The sequence below is a fragment of the Strigops habroptila genome, chromosome 11 (assembly GCF_004027225.2).
Source record: "Strigops habroptila isolate Jane chromosome 11, bStrHab1.2.pri, whole genome shotgun sequence".
Classification (NCBI taxonomy): domain Eukaryota; kingdom Metazoa; phylum Chordata; class Aves; order Psittaciformes; family Psittacidae; genus Strigops; species Strigops habroptila.
The window spans coordinates 20,401,835-20,427,938 of NC_046360.1; the positions used below are offsets into that span (position 1 = coordinate 20,401,835).

General features: G+C 47.3%; 3 protein-coding genes across 7 annotated transcripts in view; 2 read left to right on the forward strand and 1 right to left on the reverse strand.

Moving 5' to 3' along the window:
* The window catches only part of SHISA5 (shisa family member 5), a 23,972-nt gene extending 15,060 nt beyond the window's left edge, over nt 1-8,912 (reverse strand). Inside the window, exons 1-3 of one of the 5 annotated variants that reach the window (XM_030501942.1) lie at nt 8,782-8,912; nt 5,099-5,267; nt 4,643-4,717 (exon numbers count right to left, since the gene is read on the reverse strand). In XM_030501942.1, the coding sequence (XP_030357802.1) occupies nt 4,643-4,717; nt 5,099-5,267; nt 8,782-8,845 (308 nt within the window). In that variant the 5' untranslated portion in view covers nt 8,846-8,912. Of the gene's footprint in view, nt 1-3,180; nt 3,518-4,087; nt 4,403-4,642; nt 4,718-5,098; nt 5,268-8,781 lie in introns of those variants that run through there. The other 4 variants (XM_030501945.1, XM_030501944.1, XR_003993824.1 and 1 more) reach the window with 4 other exon arrangements.
* Nucleotides 8,844-18,268, forward strand: LOC115614533. The gene is made up of 12 exons (XM_030501524.1): nt 8,844-8,950; nt 12,461-12,594; nt 13,198-13,289; nt 13,374-13,475; nt 13,761-13,885; nt 13,967-14,126; nt 14,211-14,317; nt 14,512-14,625; nt 14,778-14,896; nt 15,074-16,816; nt 16,926-17,056; nt 18,102-18,268. The coding sequence occupies exons 1-10, from the start codon at nt 8,844-8,846 to the stop codon at nt 16,021-16,023; spliced, it is 2,010 nt and encodes a 669-aa protein (XP_030357384.1). The 3' UTR covers nt 16,024-16,816; nt 16,926-17,056; nt 18,102-18,268.
* LOC115614534 (nucleolar protein 8-like) lies at nt 17,590-24,129 on the forward strand. The gene is given in 10 exon segments (XM_030501525.1): nt 17,590-17,603; nt 17,689-17,872; nt 18,102-18,285; nt 18,491-18,553; nt 19,533-19,584; nt 19,899-20,046; nt 20,795-20,863; nt 21,182-23,053; nt 23,055-23,135; nt 23,425-24,129. Coding segments are annotated over 10 exon segments (2,901 nt in total). The 3' UTR covers nt 23,659-24,129.
* The last annotated feature ends 1,975 nt before the right edge of the window (nt 24,130-26,104 follow it).

Consider the following 26,104-nt stretch of genomic DNA (forward strand, 5'->3'; position numbering starts at 1 on the left):
CTCCAAGAAGGATTCTCTGTTTCTTAGGCTACAGCAACCTTCTCTGAGGGTTACCCTACCTGCAGCTGCTTTGACAAGTTCTTTCCAGAGTCAACCCATATGTTAAAAATCTCCTGTTTTCAGAGTTACACTCTGCAGAGGCACAGCAAAGTCCAGATTTAGAAAGGGAATACTCTACCATAGTTAAGTACATACAATGAAGTACACATCCACAGAAAAAAACTCCTGAGCATAATCTAATGTTTCATCTTACTGTGTCTTTGCAGGTTTAGGCCAAGCTGTCTTGGTTTTTGCAGTGGAACAGCCTTCTGTAGTTAGAAGCGCACACTAACCCAACCATACACATCTGCCTCTTGAGCCAGGACAGCATTTTTCAACCTCTTCTTCCACCTTCGTTTCAATGAACCTGCATTAAACCCACCGCCTGAAGCAGGCAGCTGAGAAATTAATGATTATTAATGGCAACTCACAGCTGCTTTGTCAGCTTTAAGTAGCTTCTTCACTGAGAATACAGTGAACATAAAACCAAATGCAAGTTACAAATTGTGCAAGCTTGTATTTACTTCTCAGACTAGTAAAAACCTGAAAACATTTTTTTAAAATAGCTTCAGATCCAAATCTCAATTATTTCTAGACAAGAAGCTTACATTCCTTAGAGATGCAAGGTGAGATTAACCTGTGTTTGAATGCAAGCCTCACAGAACAGGTTCTGTATGCAGTTTAACTCAGTTATTACAGAAAATATTAAGGACCAGTGCTGGGAAACAAATCCTCCGCTCATTAAATAGAGGCTGCTACCTTGGAAGTTCTTTTCAAATGAACAAACTTTGTGATTTATTTTCTTACCATTGGCAGCATATTACAGATGCTGGATCATGCAAATACACTGTAAAGTGTAAACTGAAGTCCCTGATAGTGATAGAGGAGGAGGAAAAATGGGGTACAGTTCAATACTACAGTATTTTTTATCTAGTCTATAGAGAAAACATATGCTTGAAAACTTCTAAACTAAGAATCAGCAAATTAGAATAATCACAGCTTGCACAGTTAAAAAATCACTGGTTTTGACACCTTATGCATGTAGCATACCATTGCAGATGCTGCATTTCAATCAAAGGCAAGCAGAAAGACATGGAGATGAAGTCACAAGACAGCACACTGATCAGCCCATGACAAAACCTGAATGAGCAGATCCCCAGTCTAACAGGGATGTTTGGTCTCTGCCAGCAGAGGATTCCCAGGAAGATTGAGTGTCGTTCCACCTCACTCTTCTCATCACCTAAGGATGAACAGCCTGTTCTCAAGCATTACTGTAAGTGCTACAAAATGTCTTTCAACTTCAAGGCAGAAATTAATTCAGAAACAGAGTCCAATTAACTGTGCGTAAAAACAGTCAATTTGAAGTTTTGTTTCCATTTAGGACTGACAGCAGTTGCCCCAACTACATAACTTTCTCCTCTAACTTCGGTACAGATGTTCTGAATTGCTCCACCCCCTTAAACACTCAAGTGATTCACAATTAGTTGAATCGTGAATCAGTTGATATGAGTCATCTAATTTCCTTTTCCAGTAAGGGTCATTATTGGAAAATTGGCATGCCAAGGCTAAATAACCATGTTACCAATGTAAACTGCGATATAACTACTGTTCCAGTGAATCAGTGCTCTCCTTTTCGCACAGTTCCTTAAAGCAATAACACTACATACTGCAGAATGGAAAGAGAAAACCAACTGTAACAACCTTACTACCCACAATTCATCTTGGAAACCAGAGCAAAGCAGGAGAAATTTCAGTAAACCAACTAGAAAGGGAAAAACAAAAAAGTGAAACACCTTCCAGTGGTAAATCCTTGCCACAATGCATCCATTAGCAGCAGAAATTGTAGAAATTACATATGGTTATCTTGAATGCAAAGAAAAATAGAAGCAAATTTAACAAGTTTTCTAGTATGAAAAATATGCCTATGCTCTGACCTAAAAGCTCCAAATGATCTTGAAGGATTGATCAACAAATTCAGGAAATACCTGAACCTGAGATAACATTGACTTTTATACTTTTCCTAAAATGCTCACATTTACTTCCAAATGCAGGGTTCTGGAAGCTAAATGCTTTCAAGTACTTGAAAGTACATTATGAAGACATTCCAAAGGATTGTAATTTATTATCTTTAAAATGTCCAAAAGACTATAGGCTATGAACTGCTTGCACTGTGAACTACACTTAATAGGGTTGCCCAAAGCGCCCTGCACCCCTGCCTCAACAGCACCTAAAATTCAATATTCAATACTGAAAGATATTAACATTAAAGAATACTAATAAGAAGAAACCTATTAAAAGCTGGTGCTTTGCCTGCACTTCTGCAGAAAATCTCAGCATAAACACAGCAAAAAAAGCCAAAGCACAGGCAAACTAAAAACAACTCAGCTAGACAAGGAAGAACATACATACCACCACTAACCCTTCTCCAACACTGTCCATCTACTTAGAGCATAATTGTGGCAGGTTTTCCAAGCAGGGAGAAGAAAGACCCAGCTCACTCAGCCCAGTGGCAAGTCCATACACAGTTTGTGACAAGCCCTCAGAGGTGAAATTCTCTTAAAAAGCCATGATTTCTGAGAAACATGCCAGAGCGGTAACTTGATCTAGGCATTAGCCTGATACAAGAATGAGGAAATAAATGCTCTCTGAACCAGCAAACCATCATCTCCTCCTTCTGAAATACAGTGTCAAAGACAGTATTTGCAACTCACGAGAAAGAACAAGGCACTAACCAGTTGCCCTTTGCTGCCTCTCCTCTTGCTGTTAGCTGTTTAAAAACTACGGTCATCTTGCTGGAGATAGGGAGAAACACCTCAACTGGCATCAGCCCTCATCTCCACACAGTCAAGTATTAAAGAAACACAGGCATCAAGATACAATGTAAAACTTGTCTTTTAAAATAAAATTAGCACAGAATGAGAGGGTGGAGCATGCCTTGCAGACAGAAACTAGGGACAACTCTTCCAGAAGGAATACAGCTTACTGTTTGGTGAAAAAAACAAAAGCAAAACCAAAAACCAACAAACACAACAAACAACAATCTAAACCAAAAACCCCAACACACAATACAAAAGCCTGGGCAAAATCTGTAATGGAACAGCAATCTTCCCACTGACTGCAGTCACATGAAGTCCTACTCACTTCAATTCAATGTTGAAACACTCGAAACTGAAGCCTAAAGTCATTGGTCACTTTGGACAGTTCTGGGATGTGGGTTTCCTCTGGAGTCACATCTGGGAGGCTTTTCAAGAATGATATTTCTGTCAATATTCACCATCTTTCTATGAACACTGCCTAACCAGAAACTAAGTTTGATGTGAAGTCTAGGCCTTTGCACAGCACTTATTTTTCAAAGCTGTGATGAACTGAAAGGAAAAAAAGAGAAGACACATGTTTTTTCAAGGTAAGACAGCCATGATTGTCTTTTTAGACATTCCACAGCTGAAAGCAAAGATAACTAAAGCAACTTAGCTACTACCTCCTAAATGTTTTCTGTCATTTACAAATGCACCCCTGCATTTGTGCAAAGACTGTAGGCCTTGGTTACAATTACTTTAGCAATTTTTCAGGTTTTTGAGGGTTGGTTTGTTGTTTAAAAGACTATTTATATTCTTTCATTTTCTGTGCTTTTTAATAACTATGCTTATTAACACAGGAAAAAAAAATTTACATTCTTTACATTAAACCTTTATTACTCCAGCAGATTCAACATCTCTGCAGTCCCCATGACAAAAAATGGAAGGGTTTTTTGTCATATCTTTCTAAGAAAAGTGCATCAAGAGTGAATGCTGGTTGCAAGATGAGGCTCACGCGTGCTGCACTTAAACCGCGCATTTGAAGATACACAAGGCAGCTCCATCAGACCAGGAGAGAAGGGGCATCCCTCCTCGTCCAAATTGTTTGTCACATCAACCCTTTCTTTGCAGAAAGGTATTGGGTCGCAGTAGACCAAGGATCCCAGACTTCACTTCCCCCCTTCCCATCGATGCCTTGGAGTATACCAGGGCAGCGCTACCATTAGGTGCCTCTAGCGAGGCTTCCTTCCTACCGTGCGCAAGATGCAGAAAGATGTGTCTATAGGTTATACGGCGCGGCGGGTTCCACTCAGCTATATCGGAGCAGCAGCACGGCGCCGGCTATCCGCCTCATCACGCCATTCCCCGGAGCTCGCTGAAGGCTCCCGAGTCCGCGCACGCGGGCCGCTCCGACGCAGGGTGCGCTTCTGCCTCGGCTAGCCGGGCTTGCCGCCGCCCCTCACGGCCGCGCCGGGCCCGCTTACCCCATGCTCGCCCCCGCCGCCCCTCACCGCCGCGCCGGGCCCGCTTACCCCATGCTTGCCCCCGCAGCTCGCCCCGCGCCCGCCGCCCCGCCCGGCCCAGACGCTGACCCCGCCCCTTAAAGGGGCCGAGACACTTCAAAGCCAGCTACTTTCACCGAGCCACAACGGATTCGATCTGCCAGTATCTAAGAGCACAGACCACGTGTGGTAAAGCTTCTGCACACAAGTCCTTCTGTTTTCAAGTTCTGTCAGCATGTACCAACACCACAGTGAAGAACTTCCAAATAAATACCACTTTATAAGCTGAGACTTCGCATGGCTTACCTGGGGCCAGAATAAATGTCATCATCAGAGTCCGAAAAAAACTGCATGTAATTTACATTGCTCGAGTCAGCGGTCCTGTAGTAAAGAGAACTCATCTCAACAATAGAATTTGCAACTGGCTAAATTCCAAAGTTCCTAAGTACCTGGCTAAGTTACAAATGCATCTGAAAGACAATGTACACTTAAAAGAGATTAATTTTGTCATCCAAAAAAAAAAGAAAAAAAAAGGTAAAAAGCATTGTAAATGCTCAAGAAAACACACACCCATTCAGGCATCAATTTGACCACCTCACTGCTCCCATTTTACAGGTAACTTAAACGCATTAACGTAGACCTCAGTAGAGTCAAATACCTAGCTGAAAGGCCCCTTGATAAGCTTTTAAACATTAAACTGTGTCTTTTCATCATTTGACACTAGAATTATAACCTCGTGCATACACTGAGTTTGCCTCGTACCTTCCATCAAGCAGATTACACTGAAGTTGTCGTTCTTCATCAAATTTTAAGAATGTGTTAGAGCAACAGTATTGGAGCATGCAGTGTCCACAGCAGAAATAAGGACAGGATTTTGCAGGTTGTGCCTTGCCATGATGATCAATATACGCCTGGCAATCCTCACCCAAAACTGAAAAAAGTTAAAATTCAGGAGTAAGTAACTGAAGAAATAATCATATAAAGTGCCTCTCTCATACTGACCAGCTCACCTGGGTTAACATTTAAATATGTTTCAAGTAGTTTAGTTGGCTTTTACGAATAAATTATTTCCTTTAAAGCAAAGCAAGAGCAAATACTTCTTGCACACAAAGTATTTTGTCTTTGTCGAGTAGCTCTTTCCAACTGCTCACACATACTTAAAAGACTAAACTGCATGCAAATATACTTACAAGATGCCTTGTCTGGTGTTACCCTCCTCACTACATCTGCTAATAGTTGTCAAACTATTTTAAAGACTCAAAGAGCAACATGACTAGCCAAAAATGTAAAAAATAAAAAAAAAAAAAAACCCAAACAAAAAACCCCACCAAAAAACCCACAAACAAACAAACAAAAAACCCAACCAACACAAAAGCCTTAAGATCAGTTAGAAGAAAATGTTAAATTTTCCTAGATATTTGACTTGATGTAAAAGACGCAATGCAACTGCATTCACTGTAGATTTGGATTTCCATGTGACTTGTTTGTTTCTACCTGTTGTTTTGTTTACTTCATGGAAAATCCTAATCCTGTTAATCTATGACATAAAACAGAGATGGCATAAAATTGAGATTTTTTTAGGACTAAGATCAGTCAAGTGGCATCTTCCTATTGCAAGTGTCAATAGATCAGCTACAGTAAGTTAAGGAAATAGAGACATTCATGTACTAGGATGGATTTCTTACGGGACATCCCATATTTTCAGCATTGCATTGGGCTGATACATTCCTTAACATACTTGCCTTTTTCTCTCTGCCCTCTCAAGCCTAATGACTGCAATGTAAAAATGGCACATTAAAAGCTTCCAACTGCCACATAAAAATACTTCTCAAAGCTTAAGCAAAACACATTTCCCAAGAAGAATCTTTCGTAAAAGTATCATTACAGTTTCAGTGACAAATGCTGCAGTCAGCTAGTTTCTATTCCTCATTTTCCTTCTTATGACATTAACACTGCTTTGCTCCTCAACTGAATTTGAGAAGCTCAAATTGCTTCAGGTGTACTTGTTCAGAGAAAGCAAACAAGAAGAGGCAAAGACAACAAATCATGTTCCTTCAGAAAAAAAGTAAAAGGTATTTCCTGGAGTATTTAAACTTATTTTGCCACTTCAAAACCAAGTCTTGACTTTCTGGCACCAAGACATACTTGAATATTTCAGTCAACATTGGGGAAAAAAAAAAAAAAAAAGAAAAAAAAGAAAAAGAGTGCTCAGAGGTTAAATGTGGAGGTTCATTAAACACAAGCAAGGAGGAACTCCTTCCATACCAATACTATAGTACTTATACTAATGTGTTTATGCATGCTTATGCCTGGCTCATCAATGTTTTCCCCCTGCAGACACAATGTCAGCTGACAACCCTCTCTTTCCTGTATCACCAATAATGAAGTGATAGCTAAACCGATTCCAAAACGCCTTGTGAAATTATAAATAAACAGAGCAACCAACAAAGTTACTCCCTCCATCTCACAATTACACTACTACAGAAGCACAATAAAATAACAATGGAAACTAAAGGTCTAGGCCAGGTATTCCCTGGCTGAGCCAAGCCAACAAGGGCTAAACACACCAAAAGAGAAGAATTTGACTCCTCTGCTTTGTTCCTCTCCCATCAGCTGTGGCACCCATGAGACTCTTCCTCAAGGGATTTGATTCACCAGCTGATCAGCACATCACCTAGGGACTTGTGGGCATCTTTTCCCCCCCCATGTTGTGGTTTGAGCCCAGCCAGCAACTAGGTACCACACAGCTGCTCGCTTGCTCCCCTAGATCCCGGTGAGATGAGGAAGGAGAAGTGAAAGGAAAAAAAAAAAAAGTAAAATTTGTGAGTTAAGATAAGCACAGTTTCATTATTGAAGTAAGGTCAAATATAATAATAATAGGAAATAAAGAGAGAGAAAGACATAAACCAAACAAAAAACCCCAGGTGATGCACAGCACAATGTCTCACCACCCACTGACTGATGCCCAGCACATCCCCGAGCAGTGATCGGCCTCTTCTGGCCAACCCTCCCCCCAGTATCTATATTGAGCCTGACAGTCTATGGTATGGAATACCCCTTTGGCTAGTTTGGGTCATCTCTCCTGGCTGAGCTTCCTCATGGCTTCTTGTGCCCCTCCTCAATGGCAGAACATGAGAGACTGAAAAGTCCTTGACCAGGGTAGGCACTACTTAGCAACAATTAAATCTTTGGTGTGTTATCAACATTATTCTCAGACTAAAGCCAAAACACAGCACAGCTGCTAGAAAGAAAAATTAACTCTATTCCAGCTAAAACCAGCACACCCCAGTTGGTTTTCTGCTGGGTTAGTGATCTGAATAACCTCAGGAGAGGTCCAGTGCACACTCAACCCACCACAGTGCAAGGGCTAAGGCTAAGAGAGGCAAAAATGACCTTCCTGTTTTGGCATACCTGCTACTGATGGGTTCGTCCTACCCTGCAAAACAGCAGCCTGATGATTTCACAAAATTAGTATCACAAAACCACTTTAACAACCTCATCGAGTTCCACCTCAAGAGCAGAGCTGCTGAGCTATTCCTACGGAAAGTCCCTAACAATTGCAATAAGAAAACTTCTCACTTCCCACCCCATTTATTAAAGGCCAGGTGCATCCAACATCAAGAGCACTTATCCTTTTTTAAGACTTCATCTGGTTAGCCCTATGATCACATCTGCTTTTTCTCCACCGTTTAAGCACAATAACAAGACAGTTACAGATAAGGCTGCTGAAATAAAAAAAAAACCCACAACCCCCCCCCAAAAAAAAAACCCAAAAAAAAGGCAAACAAACCCCCCCCAAAAAACAAAACAATTACCAATGTTAGCATCTGATAACCGAGTTCATACACGGCTATCAGATGAGTTTATGTAAGCGGTGCTGTTGATGCAATACCATCACTTCACACTAAGTATTTATATTACCTTGCTCTGAAAGGTTAAAATGTATTGTTGTCAGGGGTTGTAAGGTGAAGGTTTTTAATGGAATGCATCAACAGTAACTGGCAGCCACTTCATGGTACGTGATTCCGCCCCAGTAGTCTTACCTTTGGTTTACCAGTAAACAGTATTCATTAGGTGGATCCACTGAGCCATTGCTGGGACACTAATTGCCACTGTCTAACACAAACCACTTTCAGTATGAACTTTCCCTCAGCAAATCCAATTCCCACCAAAACCACTGTTAAGGTGTGGTTCTCCTACAGACGCTGGGGCCACGTGGTAACCCAAAACCAATCACCCACAGAACATGTCTCACACCGCTTGAGCGGCTGAGCTGAGGGGTCTCTGCTGGAGATCAGAGCCTTCCCCAAGCCGGGAACTCCCACAGGAGGCGGCCAGCGGGAACCCCCAAAACCGCCTCAAAAAGAGACGCCGAAGCCCACCAACCCTCCTTGCGGTCCGAGTCCCTCCGACCTCCCGCCTCTCAATCACCACCCCGGGCTCACCGACCGCCAGCGGCAGGCAAAAAAGTCCGGACCCGAACCCGAATGCAACCCGCCACGCCGCCATGACCGCCGCCGCTTCTCCTCGAGCGGGACGCAGGACGCCGGATGGGCGATCCGGCGGGGCTCCGGAATCCCCAGGCGCCGCCGCGCGGGACCAGGAGGAGTCGCGGTCAGAGCATGGGGCGGCGCGATGAGTACACAGCGGTAAAACGCTGAAGTAGCTGGTGCGGAGCGGAACAAGGACGCGCTGCTGTGATGAACCCCGGCATGAGGGTAATTTGAGGACTATAGACTACCCTTCCCTGCACTTGACGTCTCCCACGTACTCGCCCGGTTCTCCACGGGCAGAGCAGCTCTGCAAGTAAAAGCCTTCCAAACTGCTTATACACTAGTCAAAAAGCATTGCTTATTCCCCAGTTCTGGGTCCTCTTCCCCAACATGATTGCTGCTGTACCAACCATAGGCTTCCTTCTACCACTACGAGCCAAGCAACCCTCTTGACTAGAGATCACAAACAGCTGGTAAGGAATTTACACCACAGAGTCCAGGAGGGTCAGAGCGCTACCTGGTATTGAGGGCTTGAGTCCCTCCATGTGCCCTTTAGAGCAAAAATCCCCCACATGCTTCACGGGAGGATGACAGGGGCCCTGGGAAATGGCAGTCCTCTGAAAGGATTGCCCTCATCTTGGAGACCAGCGAGTACCTTGGCAGTGCAGGAAGGAGGAAAGATTTGCTTGCAGAACGACTGCCAAGCAGCTGCTCTGAGAAAGCTGGAGGGGAGGGCTAGAAGGCTGAATCAATGAATAATGGGGGTCAAGGCATGAAGCAAATCCCGCGGGGTGGTTGTAGAGATTCAAACAGCCCTTTGCTCTTCAGGCAAACTACAGGTGGTCTTGCAGGTGCTGTGCGCCCCAAGTGCCTTCCTGATAGGTCTTAATGCAGCTTGAAAGCTGATTCATTGGAGTAGGGGGCAGCGTCCTCTCTGAGGAAGGCAGGGGAAGCTGGGAGGGAACGTGACGGGCTTTTGAGGAAGGGAAGGAGGTATCGAGGGTGCAAAAGAGAACTCAGCGGCAGCACTTGACCGCTGTGATTGGGAAGATGCGAGGTGTGGCCATGGTCGGAGCAGCTCGTGCTCTTCAGGGTGATTGTGCAGTGAGCCCCGAGGCGCTCCCGAGCAACGGCGCTGGACTGGAGCTGGCCAAAGGGCTGTGGCCATGCACAGCATGGCTGTAAACAGAGGTGTTTGTTCCCTGGCACCGGTCAGCTCTGTAGGTGACGGAGCTCTCAAATGCCCTGGCGTTGGAAGGCCGAGCGAAATCTCCCTGGGAAGAAGGGAACCCTGAGCACCGGAGTTTGGCCTGGAAGGTGGCTGGTAGAAGAGGGTGGCTGAGGACGCTCTAAAGGCAGGAGCTGAAGGAGGCAGCCTGGGAAGCCTCTGGTCACTCTCAGCAGCATCAGCGGGCTGGTATCGGAGAAGGGCTTCTGGGGGCTTAAGGTTTCCGTCTTGGTCCTGAATTGCCTGGATTGGACCTGGATTCTCCACTATGGGGATGTCGCCTTCCTTTTCTCCTACTGTGGTTGTGCCTGAGACACGGTCCTGGTGTCGCAGGTGAATTACTCAGGGAAGTCATCCGTAGCGGGTTAATTAAAAGGGCTTTCTTCATCATGAAGAGATGATCAAATTGTAGGGAAATAATCTGATTTTATTTTTTATAATTGTGCTATTATTGCAGAGCCCTGCATAGTGGAAATAATAAAACCTGTCAAAGTCACATGGCAAGAAGATCCAATGTTTCCAAGACAGCAATTCTGAGTGTGATGGTGAACCGGAGGCATCAGAAAGCAAAAGGGACAAAGAAATGCAAGTTATATTTGTAGCTGTTGTCTACGTGGTTGTGGTAGGTTGATGCTATGAGAATATTAATAGCAGCACCTGGCCCACAGGGAGAGTGACATCTTCCTTCCACGTCTTTGGACAAGGGCAGTCGTCTGTGAAACCATTCCTTGCTGCACAGTATGTAGTGGTCAGAAATGCCAATACCACACGTGGCTGTTGAGTAGAAAAGCTGACTTTCTAGCTCAGTGCACAAGAACTCAGCTGGGTAGTGGGTTTGGCCCAAAGTCAAATCGCATGTGAAGTTTTCTTCAGAAAAGTTTTTTTAATAGGAGGCTGTATTGGGTTACTGTGGAGTAGTGTCCTTCAAGAGATACTATTTCTCTGGAGCCTTACAGCCTTACAGCTTGGACTTGTGCTAACGGAATTTGGCACTAACTCTTATGATGCTAAATTTCCTTTGTGTTTTTTCTAGGTTTTCCTCTTTGCCACAGACAGAAAGTGCTAGATGTTTCTTCTTCTGCACAGATGATGAACACCTAAGAGGTGTAACAGAACTTAGTCAGCCTCTTTTTGACAAGTTATCTAGACATTTTGGATCCTTTCAGGCATATATCTGATGCTTAATTGTTTCCTGTGTTTCTGATGTTCTTTTTAGAAATATTGACTATTCTTACCAGCTACAAATGCCCACATGGTTTTTGATCCCAAATACTGTGGGTTTTTTCTTGTTAATATCATTAATTTCAGAGTCGAAAACAAAACAAACAAACAAAAATAAACCCCAAACAAAAAAAGAAAAAGAAAAAAGAAAAAAGAAAAAAGAAAAGGAAACAACCCCCGAAGCAAAGAAAATAACAAACCAACCAACCAAAAACCCCAAACCAAAAGGAGAGTGGCCAGCAGGTCGAGGGAGGGGATTCTTCCCCTCTGCTCCGCTCCGGTGAGACGCCCCTGCAGTCCTGTGTCCAGCTCTGGAGCCCTCTGTACAGGAAAGACATGGACCTGTTGGAGAGGGTCCAGAGGAGGGCCGCAGAAACCATCGGAGGGATGGAACAGCTCTTCTCTAAGGAAAGGCTGAGAGGGTTGGGGTTCTTGAGCCTGGAGAAGACAAGACTCCGGGGAGCCCTTATTGCGGCCTTTCAGTTCTTGAAAGGGGCCTGTAAGAAAGATGGGGAGAGACTTTTTTAGCAGGGCCTGTTGTGACAGCGTGAGAGGTAATGCTTTTAGGCTAAAAGAGGGAAGATTGAGGCTGGATGTGAGGAAGAAGTTCTTTACAATGAGAGTGATAAAATCCTGGCACAGGCTGCCCAGAGAGATGGTTGATGCCCCATCCCTGGAGACATTCAAGGCCAGGCTGGATGTGGTTCTAGGCAACCTGATCTAGTTGAAGATGTCCCTGCTCATTGCAGGTGGGTTGGACTAGATGACGTTTGAAGGTCCATCCAACCCAAACTATTCCGTGATTCCTTTTCTCCTACTCTGGTAGTGCCCGAGACACAGTCTGGTGTTTGTCCCGGTGTCGCAGGTGAATTATTCAGGGAAGTCATCGTTGGCGGGTTAATTAAAAGGGCTTTCTTCATGATGAAGCGATGGTCAAATGGTAAGGAATCAACGACTGAAGGAAAATCATAGGGTAAGCAAATGGTGATAAAGTAATAGTGGAATGGTAATTAGAGTCATAAGAAATCATTGAGGTTGAAGAAAGCCATAAAAGTCATGGAGTCCAACCGTTAACCTTACACTGCCACGTCCACCAGGAAACCATGTCCCTAAGCTGGCCCTTGACTGTGCACTTGTGACGTGGGTGCCGAGGGCTCGGGTCCCCGCCTGTGCGCTTCACAGCCAGCCCTGTGATGCCATGGCCGTGTCACAGTGGGTGGCGTGTGGCCGAGGGTGCTCGCGGGCCAGCGGTGCCGATGTCACAGTGGCCACTGTGACGCGTGGGGGCAGGCCTACAAAAAGGAACGCTGGGCGCAGTGCGTCACTGCGACCCTGTGAGGTGCGGAGAGGAGAGGGCAGGGCAGGGACGGGGCTCTCGGAGGTTGCCAAGGGAGGAGGGGGGCTCCACACCTCAGGGCTCTGGGCCTGTGCTGCAAGCTCACTCGCGTCTCGCTTCTCCCTCAGAGGTAGCAGAGGAGCATTTGGAGAAGACGCCCCAGCGCTGCTGGGACAGGACTCTCCAAACACCCACCGTTGACGCCTAACACGTCGGCAAGGAAGTGAAAGACACCCGACTCGATGAGGCAGGGTGAGAGCAAAGTCGCCCTCCCACAGCCTGGCAGAGGGGCTCTTGGGGCGGTCAGCGTGGGGCCGGGAGCGTTGGCAGGGGGAGGCAGGAGCTCCATAACCACCCTGGGGGAGGGCCCCTCTTCTCCTCGACAAGCGGGACCCGGGATGGGCACTGGGCACCTGCCAGGGACACGCGCGCCTGCAATGCCCGTTCCTCTCCAAGGCCTCCAGCCCTGCCCGGCAGCCAGCTAGGCAGGGACAGAGCAGCCCTTGGGGGCAATCCCTCAGGGACGCGGCCCCGGCCCTGCAGAGGTGCTCATTCCTGGTGGCATTTGCTCTCTCCCCTCCAGCATGCGTGCTGTGTCTCCGGGCAGAGGCAGACCCAGACCTCTGCGGGCCCAAACTGAATAATCAAGGGATGCGTGCCCATCACTTTTGCCTGGTGAGTTCCTCTGGGGCTGGCTGCAGCTTTGCGACATGCCAGCCCTGCCGCCTGCCCCTCATCAGCTCCTCGTCTCTTCTGCAGCTTTTTGCCGATGAGATCCATCCGGAAGGGACCGAACAGGAAGGACAGATGGGATTTCTCCCTGAAGATATTCGATGTGCAGTCGAGCAGGCAGCCCAGATGGTGAGGATCTGAGACGATCAGGGAGATTTGTGCCAGGAGAGGTTTGCAGGAGCTTAGCCCAGATGCCAAGAACAAAATCCCAGCCCTTCCACCCAGCTCTGGGGCAAAAGTCTTGCTCCCTGCAGCTCCACAGAGGCTCCAGCACAGCAGCCCGCTGTGCCAGGCAGATCTGCAGCCACATCTGTGACCCAGGAGCGGCCACATCCTGCGCCCTGCCCTGAGGTGTGGGGCTGGCTCTGGAGGCCCTGAGGCTGCCGCTGATGGGGGCTGCTCTGCTCTTTCCAGGTCTGCTTCGTGTGTGGCGAGCGCGGGGCCACCATCACCTGCCAGGAGATGGGCTGCGACCGCAGATTCCATCTCCCGTGTGCCGTGGAGGGTGGATGCGTCACCCGTTATCTCCTGCCGTACAGGTAGCTCCTCTCCCCTTCTCGCCATCACCAGGGAAGGACCCAGCGCTTCTCATCTCACCCATCTCTTCCCTCTTCCCCCAGTTCCTTCTGCTGGGAGCACCGCCCACAGCAGCGAGAGCAGGTGGCTCCAGAGAACACCACCTGCCTCATCTGCCTGGACCCTGTTGAAGGCAGAACAACCTACGGGACCATGGTGTGCCCACTGTGCAAACACGCCTGGTTCCACAGGGCCTGCATCCAGGTAGGAGCTGTTCCCTCGCCCTGGGCACGGTGGGCTCTCAGCAGCACCAGAGCCTCGCTCATGCTCCTTGTGTTTCTCCTGCAGGGTCAGGCTATTCGTGCTGGCGTTTTTTGCTTCCAGTGCCCCCTGTGTAGAAATAACAAACAGTTTCTAATGGAAATGCTCTTTATGGGCATCCGAATCCCCATAAGGTTGGTGTCGTCCTGCCCAGCGCTGTGCCGTGCCTGGTCCTTCCCTAGCAGTCGTGGCCCTCCGCTGACCCCCAAGTCTGGGCTTTAGCTCCATGGAGGAGTTGGAAACAGGGTGCAGGGGGAAGAGCAGGGAGGCCCTGCACCTGCCTTACGCCAGGGCAGCAAGAGCTCATCATTTTTCCTTTCTCCATCAGGCAAGCGTCGTGGGAGGACAACAACACGTACGCACAACTGTACCAGAGGCACAGACACTGCAATGCCAGGCAGTGCCTTTATCCAGGGGGCAGGGAGGAGGCAGAGCGAGAAGGGTAAGTTGCCAAAGCTGCACCGGGGGGCTTGGCATGGGATCTCTGTCTCAGCAAGGGCTCGAAGCAGAAGGGCTGAGAAGAAGAGCTCTGCTGGATGATCCCGTGCTGTGGGCACTTTATCCTCAGAGCCATGAACTTTTGTCTTTCCCCAGGCCCTGGCAACTGCTCCTGTGCTGCTCCTGTGCTGCCGAGGGCACGCACAGACGCTGCTCCAACTTGGGGAACAGCATGGAGAGATGGGAGTGTGACAGCTGTGCTGGCCTGGGCACCTGTAAGTGTCAAAGCACCCAGGTGTGCCGGGGCCAGGGCCCCCGCAAGGGCCAGAAGTGGGTGGCTGGTGTGGGCTTGGCAGAGCCTGTCTGCTTCAGGAAGGGCTGGGGCACCGCTCTGGTCTATCCTGCCCCAGGCCTAGTAGCGGTACCCTTGACCTTCCTGCTTCCCCTTGCAGCCTCCGGTGTCAGCTCAGAGCTTGCTGGTCCCAGCACCACCAGCCCAGCAGCATCGGGGCGGACTCTGGGACCTCCAGCACAGGAGACCACCAGCCCCAGCAGCAGCAGACAGATGCCATCAGGGCCATGCCACAGCTCCCCAATGCCTGAGGGCAGCAGCCGCTCCAGCGCCCCTGGGCCTGACCGACGGCAAAACCAAACCTGCTGCAACCATCAGACCCAGACTCCCTACACGTGGCGCAGAAGACAGCAGGAGAGAAGCCGAGCTGTGAGCAGCACCCACAGTCAGGCAGTGCTGAGGCTGTCCCGACGCTCCCCAGCACGTGAGACCCACAGCCGCAGCACCAGCAGGCAGCAGCCATCAGCATCATCCCGTGGCTCTGCAGCACTGGAAAGAAGCAGGAGCTCCAGGTCCACCGGGCCCGTGCGGGTGCGAGACTGCTCCCGCTTGCAGCGTCAGGCCCAGACTCCATACGCACGGCCCAGAAGACGCCGTGACAGCAGCCGCACGTCAGCAGCACGAGCTGAGAGGAGCCCCCGCAGCCAGGCTGTGCCCAGGCTGTCCCAGTGCTCGCCAACACGTGCAAGCCGCAGACCCAGCACCAGCAGACAGCGGCCGTCAGCGTCAGCCCGTGGCCCCGCAGCACGCCAAAGAGGCAGCAGGTCCAGATCCACCGGGCCTGTGCGGGTGCGAGACCGCTCCCGCTTGCAACGTCGGGGCCAAACTCCCAACCCGCGGCGCAAAAGACGCCGTGAGAGCAGCCACACGCCAGCACCAAGCGCAAAGAGGTGCACGCGCAGACAGGCTGTGTCGGGGCTGTCCCAGCATTCCCCAGCACGTGCGACCAGCAGCTCCAGCAGTGACAGCCAGGAGTCATCAGGGTCCTCCAGTGGCTCCCAGGAATCAGGGAGCAGCAGTCCCAGCACTGACAGCCAGGAGGAATTATAGCCATGCCACAGTTCCCTGGCACCAAACATCAGCAGCCCTGGCACTGCGGCACTGGGGCCACACCACGGCTCCCCAGTGTGTGAGGGCAGCAGCAGCTCCAGCCCCCCAGGGCCTGACCGACAGTGAAACTGCTCCTGCTTGAACTGTCAGACCCAAAGTACCTACATGCAGCCCAGAAGGCAGCGGGAGAGAAGCCAACCGCCAGCACCGTGTGATGCGAGGAACACCCACAGCCAGGCGGTGAGGGGCTGTCCCAGTGCTCGCCAATACCTGAGACCAGCAGCCCCAGCACCAGCAGGCAGCGGCCATCGGTGGCATCTTCTGGCTCCGCAGCCCTGGAAAGCGGCAGCAGCTCCATCCCCACGAGGCTCTTGTGGGTGCGAGACAAGTCCCACTTGCAACATCGGGCCCAAACTCCCAACACGCAGCCCAGACACCTCCGTGGGACCAACCGTGCTTCATCTCTGAGCGACAGCTCTGATCCCCCTCCACCGGCACAATAAAGGTGGCCCTTCATCTCTGGACTGGGAGATTCCAGGCTCATTGGTTGCCTTCCTCCTCCTCCTCTCCTTTTCTCAAGGGGCAGCGTCAGGGGCTGGGCCCAGAGCATTGTCCTCTCCCGGGGGGTCGGCAGCCCCTTCCGCAGACCGATCTCCTGCGCCCACCCAGCCGGCCTGTCCCTCACAGCTCGACCCTCAAAATCATACACCCCGGCCCCAGCGACTTCTGACACGCTTCAGCTCTGTTCCCCTCTGGACAAGGCTATAAGCAATATCCTATCCTCATTGCCCAGGTTAGTGAGAATGGTGGCTGAGGGGCAAAGCTGCTGTTCTTTAAGAGTTCAGTTCAGTGTCACATCTGTGTTTGTGACAGGAAGGTTTCTGTCGGCTGTGTTTCTACAGTAGCCAAAGGGCATTGCCTGTTCCCCAGTTCTGGGTGCTCTTCCCCAACGTGATTGCTGCTGTACCAACCGAAGGCTTCCTTGTAGCACTACAAGCCAAGAAATCCTCTTGACTAGAATTTGAAACACCTGGTAAGGAATTTCTGCCACAAAGTCCAGGAGGGTCAGAGCACTGCCTGGTATTGAGGGCTTGAGTCCCCTCTTGTGCCCTTTAGAGACCCCCCCCTGCAGTCCCTCATCCATCTCTGGAGTCCTGTTTATAGGAGAGACGTGGACCTGTTGGAGAGGGTCCAGAGGAGGGCCACAGAAACCATCAGAGGGATCTGTGGGATGCAGAGGGATGCAACAGCTCTTCTTTGAAGAGAGGCTGGGAGGGTTGGGGTTCTTGAGCCTGGAGAAGACAAGGCTCTGGGGAGCCCTTACTGCGGCCTTTCAGTTCTTAAAGGGGGCTAGTTAAAAATATGTGGAGAGTCATTTTAGCAGTGGTGTCGCCGGTGAATTAAGCAGTCAAGTTATCCTTGATGGGTTAATTGGAAGTGCTGTCTTAATGCTGAAGCGATGCTCACATGGTAAGGAATGGATGATAGAAGGAAAACTACAGGGAAAGCCAATGGTGATTAAGCAACTGTGGAATGGTCATTAGAGTCACAGACGTCGAGGTCGTTATGCGCGACGGGCGGTAAAAGCGTTGTTTTGCGGCTGGAGCTGCCGAGGCGCAGCGCTGCCCGTTTGTTCGTTCCCCTCGAACCTCCCGCGGTCCCCAGAGACAACCCTGTGTTGCCCCCGCACTGCTCCGGCCAGCAACGAGCAGACGAGCAGGACCCGGCGGCCGCAGCTGGCGGAACCTTTTTTCCGCGCGGCGACAGGAAGGGCTGCGAGGTGGAAGACAGGTTGAATTGCGGCGGGCGAGGCGCTGCTCTGGGCGGTACGGGCGGGCGGCGGCGTCCCGTGAGGGACCGCGGGTACCGGGGCCGCGGCGGCCGGTGCGGGTGTGGCGGCGGTTGGGGCCTCGCCCCGGCCTCGCGGTTCCCCGCTGCAGGGCGGCGTTGGCTGCCCCGGGCTGGAGCACGAGGCTGTGCGTGGCGCGGTGCTGGTGGCCGAGTCGTTGCGCGGTTTGGCGCTATGAACGCGTTAATCCCTCCTGTGTCAGTGCTGGTGACCTCTTGTCTTCTTACAGAAACCCGGAGCGTTCGGGGCAGCCGGCGCAGGCGGGCTTTCCCACATGGAGACGGAGCAAGTGCTGAAACGCTTGTATGTTGGAGGGCTTGCCCACGAGGTGTCTAAGGCTGAGCTGCAGGAAAGATTTGGCAAGTTTGGCCATGTTTTGGATACGGAGATTATTACCAGACAAGATGATCAGGGTAACAGCTTTGCGTCACTCTTTAAAAGTGCTTGGAACCATTCTTTTAAAAGCAAATTGGTTTTCAATTTGTTGTGTGAAACAGATTTCTTTTTTTTTTTTTTTTGCTTAAGACTCGCTTAATTCTTAGGAGACGGCTTAGTTTTCAGTTGTAAGGGAAACTGTGAAATTACAGGGAAATTAACTGAGTGTTTCTCTTTGCTCAGGGAACCCTCTGAAAACTTTTGCTTACATCAGTGTCAGCATTTCGGATGCAGATCTTAGAAAGTGTAAGTATTTTTTTTTATTTATTTCTTCTTAAGTAATTGATGGTTTTGAGCCAGGTTGCATTACTGAAAATGCATGTAATGTTGTCAGATCAGGATGCGGTCGAGGCAGACCCTGTTTCCTTCTGTTGTCATGTTCATTCCCTTTAAGCTGCAGTTTTATTGAAGTTACTTCAGAGGAGCTCTCCATAAGTAGGTGGAAGCGCATTAAAAAAGGTTCCTTGTGACTGAGATGAGTGACTTAAGGAGTTGGTTCTAATCCTTGTAGGAAAAGTTATAGGAAATGTGCTTCAAACACTTGCATCAGGTCCATAAAACATTGTGACTTGATATGAGAGGAAGCCCAGGAGGAGCATTTGTGTAAAGCATGCTCCTGTTACAGCAGTATTACAAATCCCAAAGTGGTGGGGTTTCAAAACTGGTTGCAGGGTTCTAAAACCACCTGCGTAATATGCAGCAGCAAAACAGCAGGTGAAGATGCCTGTTCCCGAAGAGAGGGATTGGAAATACGCCCTTTTATGTAGGGAATGCTGCCGTTAGGAATGGGAAAGCTGTTAGAGAGCGACTGTTTGAGAGCCCTTGACACTTTGCATCCGGAAGTTCCAAGTACATCACTTTTCCCTCTGGTTTTCAGTAGTCCTTAACTGTGTTTTTCAAAGTGCACAAGAAGTGAAGTCAAGAAGAGCCTGTCTGACAGTAGTGTAGAAACGTCAGGGTACGTGTATCTGAATGACTTGAATGAGTCTTTTGAAGTCAGAACTTGAATTTTGGATGTGGACTTTCTTGTTTAAGACTTGGGTATTAGACTTTTCATGTACAAACTTAAATCAAGTGAGTAATAAGATCATGCTGAAGAAACTTCTAGACGGAGGCATAGTTAAGCCTGAGGTGTGGTGTTTTGTTTTTTTTTAATGTAGAAAATATTAATTTGCCGTCTCTAAAACTGACATTTGCCATGTCAGTTTTAAATAAAAAACAAAATGGAAAGGGGGGACCCTGCAAATTCAGTTGGCCAAAGAAAGCTTCTTGCACAGGTAAAAATGAATTAAAAAGAATATATATATATGTTGTTGCTAAAGTTACCCTTTTTCTGTTTATCTGATAGTATTATGGCTGTGCTTTCGGCTGCTACACTCTTAATCTTTCTAGGGTTTTTTGGCATTGGTGGACTGTTGGTGCACATTAGATACTGCAGCATGTTTTGCATCATTATTCCCTTAAAGTTAGCAGATGTGCTAATTCCTTGGGTAGGAATGGTTACTGTTCTGTGGAACAGGATCGTTGTCAGCTGTAATTTAGCACACACGGGCAGATCTTTTTTTCATGTATGATGTGCTTCTTGGTACAGGCTGGCCAGGGAGAGGGAAGAAGCAAAGCTGCAGCAAGAAAAGCCACAGAGAAATGGCCAAATGTCTCTGTTAGAATCGCTGAAAAAGGCAGGAGTTGTGGACTTCCATATGAAAGCAGTACCAGGTACAGAGGTGCCAGATCATAAGGTATGGTGGGGCAGGTGTGGAGAGAACTAAAGCAAAACAAAAGCCAGAATGGGGCACGGGCTTCTTACATCTTTATTTGCGTGAAATCTCTACCCTTTGTGTAAAGAAACCTTTATAAAGTATCCAACTTGTGAAAAGCAGTCTAAGGAAATACCTTATATGTAGACTTATTCCTTATGTGGAATGTTCTTGGTGTTCTTTATAATGCCTGGAAGTAGGCCTGGAATCTTTCTATATAATGCCTGGAATCTTTATAATGCCTGGATCAGACTCTTCTGTGATGTTAAATGACTCCTTTATGTTGGAAACGTCTTTGTGTCCCCCATAAAAGCATGTAGAGAGAGTGCGTGTCGTATTTTTATACAGCGTATACATTTGTGACGGCTGGGTTGTCAGGAGCTAATCTCTGTGCTTCCGCACATTCGGGGTCATGGTCTACACATGCTTAGAAAAGTTAGACTTGGAATGAAAGCACTGAACATGAACATTTGGGCAACAAAGATTATACTTCCTGCAAAGCTTTCAAAGTTATTTGGTCAGCACAGAATGGTTTAGGAGGGTGATGGGGAGGGATTTGGTTTGTTCTCTTTCTTTGTGGAGGAAGCCGGCTAACTTGCACAGTACAGATAAATCTCACTGAAGAGAGTAAACAAAGAAAGAACTAGTCACAGATGACTCTTTATGAGTGTTTCTGTTATCCAAGAATATACATCTTTGTTTAACACTGGTTATTTTTCTTCTCTTTCAGAAATGGGTTGTTGGTAAATTTGGCAGAGTCTTGCCTATCCTGCACCTTAGGAGTCAACAGAAAAAGAAAATATCCTTTTCCTCTTGGCTGGGCATAGGCATGATTCCCTTCTTTCTTTTGGCTTATGGGGAAACATTTGCTTCGCAGTCTGGAAGTGTGACAGAGTGGCCAACGCTGGTGCACTGGATTCCCTAAGGAAATCTTGCAGGAGGCTTGTGTGATTTGAATGCATTGTTTAGACTGCAAGTCAGCTGCTTAAAGGCTTATGGTCCTGACATGAAAAAGGACTCTGGGTTGTCCTTTCGTGCAGAATCCAGCCTGTTCATAAAGACTGAAGTTTGCTTGCTGAAAGCATCATGTTGGGATAGTTCCTTAACTCAGAGTCACATTGTGAAATACGACCCGTCAAAATATTGCCATAATCTTAGAAAGCTGGAGCCAGACTTGGCACGTGCTGTTCCTGTATCTGAGCTCTCTTGGCGCTTGGAAGAGAGAGGTGACAGCATAAACACAAAGCGGAAAGGAGAGTCCCCTCTAATGAAGAAGCCACCTAAAAAACTGAGGCACTTGGGCAGTGAGGCTCTGAATGGAGCAGTAGTTCTCTCCTCTGGGTGCCAGTCGCATTCAAAAGCCACAAGCTCACGACAGCTAGATCACCGATCAAAGCGGAAACCCAAAGAGAAGTCTAAATTGCCTCCGTCGAGGAGTCTTAATAGTAAAATATCTGGGAGAGGCATATTACGAGATGAAAGCAATGTTTCTGGTGTTACAGTTCAAAATAATATGAGTGTTTCTGAGAGTGATACTGATTCTGAAGAGGAAATCAGAGCAATGGGAGAGAGAGAGAGAGAAGTACAGAAAGCTGAAAATGGCGAGGCTGAAAGTGACCACTTGGAAATTGTTGGGGACAATTGTGAATTAAAATACAGTAGTTACAGGTCTTTAAGCAATCCAGATGCCATGAAGCAAGCTATCAAAGGAAGTTTTAGAGAGAAAGAGACTATGGAATGTGATACTGGTGATCAGTCAGCAGGTACAGGTGAAATTATTGCTGAAAGTAAAACTCCACATCTACGTAGCAGGAACTCTACAGTTTTAGAAGATTTTAAACAGGTGAAGATGGAAAATGAAGAACTCTTAACTGAGAAAAAAAGTGATTTGGTAAATGACTCCTCAGTAAAAACTCATAATTTAAAAGAATATGTTGAAAAAAAAGGGAAAAAGAAAAAATCCCAAACTGCTGCCTTGCAGAGCACAGCAGGTAACAGTACAACAAAGACAAGTGATAGTGAAAGCTCTTGTTCAGAGCCTGAGAAAGGGGAGTCTGAAATCAGTTCGGATTATGAAAGCATGACGCAAAACTGTTACCGCTTAGACCTTACATTGGATGACTTACAAGCATTAGCTATTGGGACACGCGGAGCAGAATTGGACAGCACACAGAGCTCTAGTCAGCGCAGTGTTGAAGCATATCCTAAGGGTAATGTTGCCAATAAAACAAAACTTTCTAAATTTTGCCCTGCAGTTAGGAAAAAATGTATCTGTCCTGAAGATGTAGTTGCTGCGATTTTAGTGGGGGAGGAGGATGCTGACGAAGCAAGCTCCAAGGGACAAAATAACTTGCGTTTGAAATATCAGCCCTTCAGAGGAATGGGGACCCTTTGTGAAAAAGAGTTACCGAGGGACAGCACTGGTTTAGAGAAGGGGTCTGGAGAAAGATTAGATCTTGGAGCTTGTGTTTCTTCCTGTGGGGAGGAGTCGTCTCAAAGACAGTGGAAGAACCATCCAATGTATTCACTTGAACTCAGCAGTAAAAAGAGACAAAATACGCGTTGTGAACCGCTCGAGGAACTGTCAGATGCCACCTCCTTTGCAGATGAGAGAGGTCAGCCTGGGTCCAGGCCACACCTGCAAGGAAAGAACAAAGATGCGAGTTCTATGCAAGACAAGCAAAATTCAGAGCACGCAGATGCTGCTCCTTGTACTGATGAGAGTGAAGACGAGAGCAGCGACATGGATAGTAATGCTGCAGTGTCACAGAAACACGCTAAACGACAACTGAAAAGCCCCAAACTGCTTTCAAAACAGTTGAAGCTGGATGTAAGCAATCAAAGACCAGAATGTGAAGCTGATAAACGTGAGGATGGGAAGAGAAGCCTTCTGGAAAATCAAGAGCTTTGTCTTCATGCTACTGCTTCAAAGGAACATAGACCAAAAAAGAAACAGTTGCAGGATAACCAGAAGAGGCTTAGCAGCTTTTGGAGAGAGAGACACAGAGAGGGAGAGAGAGAGAGAGAGAGAGTTACAGAAGCAGCTCATTCAAGGAGCTTTCTCCAAGCTGGTAATGACACTCACAACTTCTCTCCAAATAGTATGCCGTGAAAGAAACAGGGAATTAATAGATGTGGTTTAAGATCTTTTAAAAATCATATTGTGGAATTTCTGATTACTTTGCCACTTTTCTTGTGAATTTATACAAAATGATGCATACCCAATTCCTGGAACGTGTCTAGAGTTGCAAGAGGAATAGTAGATTCCTCCTTTCATGTCATGGAAACATCTTTTAGGTACGGTGTAAGAGTGTAGCAAGTATTTGCGAAGTTTGACTTGAGAGTTTCACTCTTCCACAGGATTGCCAGCCAGGAGGCAAGCATAAACACGTGATATTCCATTCAGATGTGGAAAGTGAAGCCGAAGTGGATGACATGTTGAAGAAAGATGCCAGTTTGGGAAATATGCACGAGGACATAGGGTTATTGGGAACAAGTCCAGTATTCTGTAGGGTAATTCCATATGGGTATGACCGTGCCCCTCTTGTTCTGAAGATTGTTTTTCATAGTGAAGTGACAGAAAAGAGTAGGTAAGGTTTGAATGAATAGGAAGGATTGTTCTTTTTTGGTAAGATGAATCCGGTTTCAAAGAATTTAACAGCGCAGCTGATGTCAAAGGATGGGGAAGAGATTTGGCTTGAGGAGTGTAGAGCGACTCTGCTCTGTCCAACCATGTGGATGAAGAATCTATATTAGTGCAGCGTTGTCCTTTTAAAGTGCTGTTGGGGTCCAGGTAAGTTGTGTGGGACTTCATACACCGCACCTAACTGTGACCTAATTTAGCAGCCTTCTCAGGCTTTTACTGCCGTGCTTTCAGCACAATTAAGTCTACTCTTCTGGAACAGAACTTGTTCTATCATCTTTTTTTTTGTTTTGTTTTGTTTTTGTTTTTGTAGTTACATCTCTGCTAAAGGGTCAAACCACTGGGTTTGCTTTTGTTGGCATTCTGTGTAAATGTCGTAAGATTTGGATCATTCTCTCTATTTAATTAAAACTTTCTTTTCTCGTTTTTCCTTTGTTTAGCACTTTTTTCACACATACATCCCTTACCCTGTATTTAGAATCCATGCGCTATATTTTCCCTTTTCTTTAAAAGAAACCTAATTCTGGATGGAAAATTGTTTCAAAGCCATGGAGCGCTTACCTTTTGCAATCATTGATATCTATCAACTGACTTAACCTATGTCCTTCAGTTTATACCATAACTGAGGCTTCTTTAGAAAGGGTATAATTTGATTAAATTTGATAATTTGACTATCTTTAAATTGATCTCTGCCGCGATTGAGAGACAGGACGCAGCTTGATGCAAGCAAGATGTCGTTTTATTACAGTTATCCATACACATTTATACTTGTTCCTACCTAGCGTGTCTCATACTGATTGGTCTATCTTTTACAGAAGGCACACACTGATTGGCTAACTAGCATAAGACAAACTATTAATCAAGCATTTATCTCCCCCCAGCAACATCTTTTCTTACACAAAGAGTTAGCTCCTCTTCATCAAGGTCGGCTACTCCCTTCTCCCTCAACCTTTCCAACCCGTGATTGACAAATAAACACTGGGCCATTCTTTCTCAGCCAAGCTTTTATCCTTATCTTATTCCTCCCATGGTTTCTGACTGACAAGCTCCAACACGTCTCCTTTTATCAGCTGAACAGCACTGGGAGTCCTGCTGAGAGTAGCCAAATCCTGTCCCACATCTCCCCCTTCCTGTTGCACAAAAAGAATTTTTTTCATGGAACATTCTATCAATCTCTGTAGACACTGCAACAAACAGGGTAAAAGGATTAACAGGAGAACAAAGACAGCCAAGGCGTAAACAATTGTCTTTACCAAACTCCTTAACCATCCTGACAGCCCCCATCCCCCAAGGAGTTTATCTAACCAATCCCAACTATCGTCTTGTCGGAGTTTAAAGACTCCTTTTTTAAGCTCTTGAATACTGGCATGGATTGATTCTGAGTGATCGGAGAGATTCATACAACACATGCCTTCAAAATCTTCACAGCCATGGCCTTGCGTTAAAAGCAAAAAGTCTATAGCAGTTCTATTTTGTAATGTAGCATGGCAAACACTATCTACATCTAATAAAAGACCAGATAATGCATTGCTAGTAGCATTAGTTTGTTTAGCAAGCCAGCAGCTAAGTTTATCTAGAGTCGCTAATGCTCTCCCAGCGGCAAGCCCAGGTATCAGAACAGAGGCAACAAAGTGTTGACTAAAAGACCAAAACTCCACGCTATCATCGCAATCAGGGGTATATGCATGAATGCCACGCTTTGCTCTATGAGAAAGACGGTGTTGTAAAATCATAAATGTATTAGGAGTCAGGACAGAAAGGCATCCGAGGCTACACGGACCTCCTTCGACCTTTTATACACTAAATGAGACCAGTCTACACAACTATGTAAATAATGGCTATTTCCTAACAATTCGTGCCCTGTGACAACTAAGACTTTTGCTACATCAATTTCCTTTTCTAAAGTCACAAGTTTTACATAAAATACAAATGATTTCTGCAGTTAATATTTCTTTACACTGATTCATATAGTTCTTCCCTGCTTGCGGTGTTCAATTCATGTTGTCCTGGCTCTTCTCAGGAGATTCACCGATTTGTCGCTCGGAAGGGTGGTCCAGAGGATGATCGGAGTCCTCACCAGATGATTGTGGTAGGGATTTTAGATCATGCAGAGTCATAACATTAAGTATCAAAGACAGAAGATAGCAAGCTCGCAAAATACGGGGAAGAAAGCCCACGTTCAGTAACAGTGCGGCGCAGCTCCTTAACTACCGGAAAAGACAAAGCCTCCCACTGCGCCCCCCGACCTTGATATATTACGGGGGCTACAATCGTCTTAGCAATTTCCAGATCTCCCTCCTTCATGGCTTGTTGTCTTATGTTAACCCATACATCGCGTGGGTCAGGGGGGTAGAGGTCTGGCTCTTTTTCAGGGTCCATTGGTCCCGGATCAAAGGG

What these genes read in the sequence shown, in the direction of transcription:
- LOC115614533 (XM_030501524.1), top strand. Translation starts at nt 8,844, where the DNA reads ATGACCGCCGCCGCTTCTCCTCGAGCGGGACGCAGGACGCCGGATGGG. An exon ending in CGGGACCAGGAGGAGTCGCG is followed by an intron (nt 8,951 to 12,460) that starts GTCAGAGCATGG and finishes TGCGCTTCACAG; the next exon opens with CCAGCCCTGTGATGCCATGG. An exon ending in AAAAAGGAACGCTGGGCGCA is followed by an intron (nt 12,595 to 13,197) that starts GTGCGTCACTGC and finishes TCTCCCCTCCAG; the next exon opens with CATGCGTGCTGTGTCTCCGG.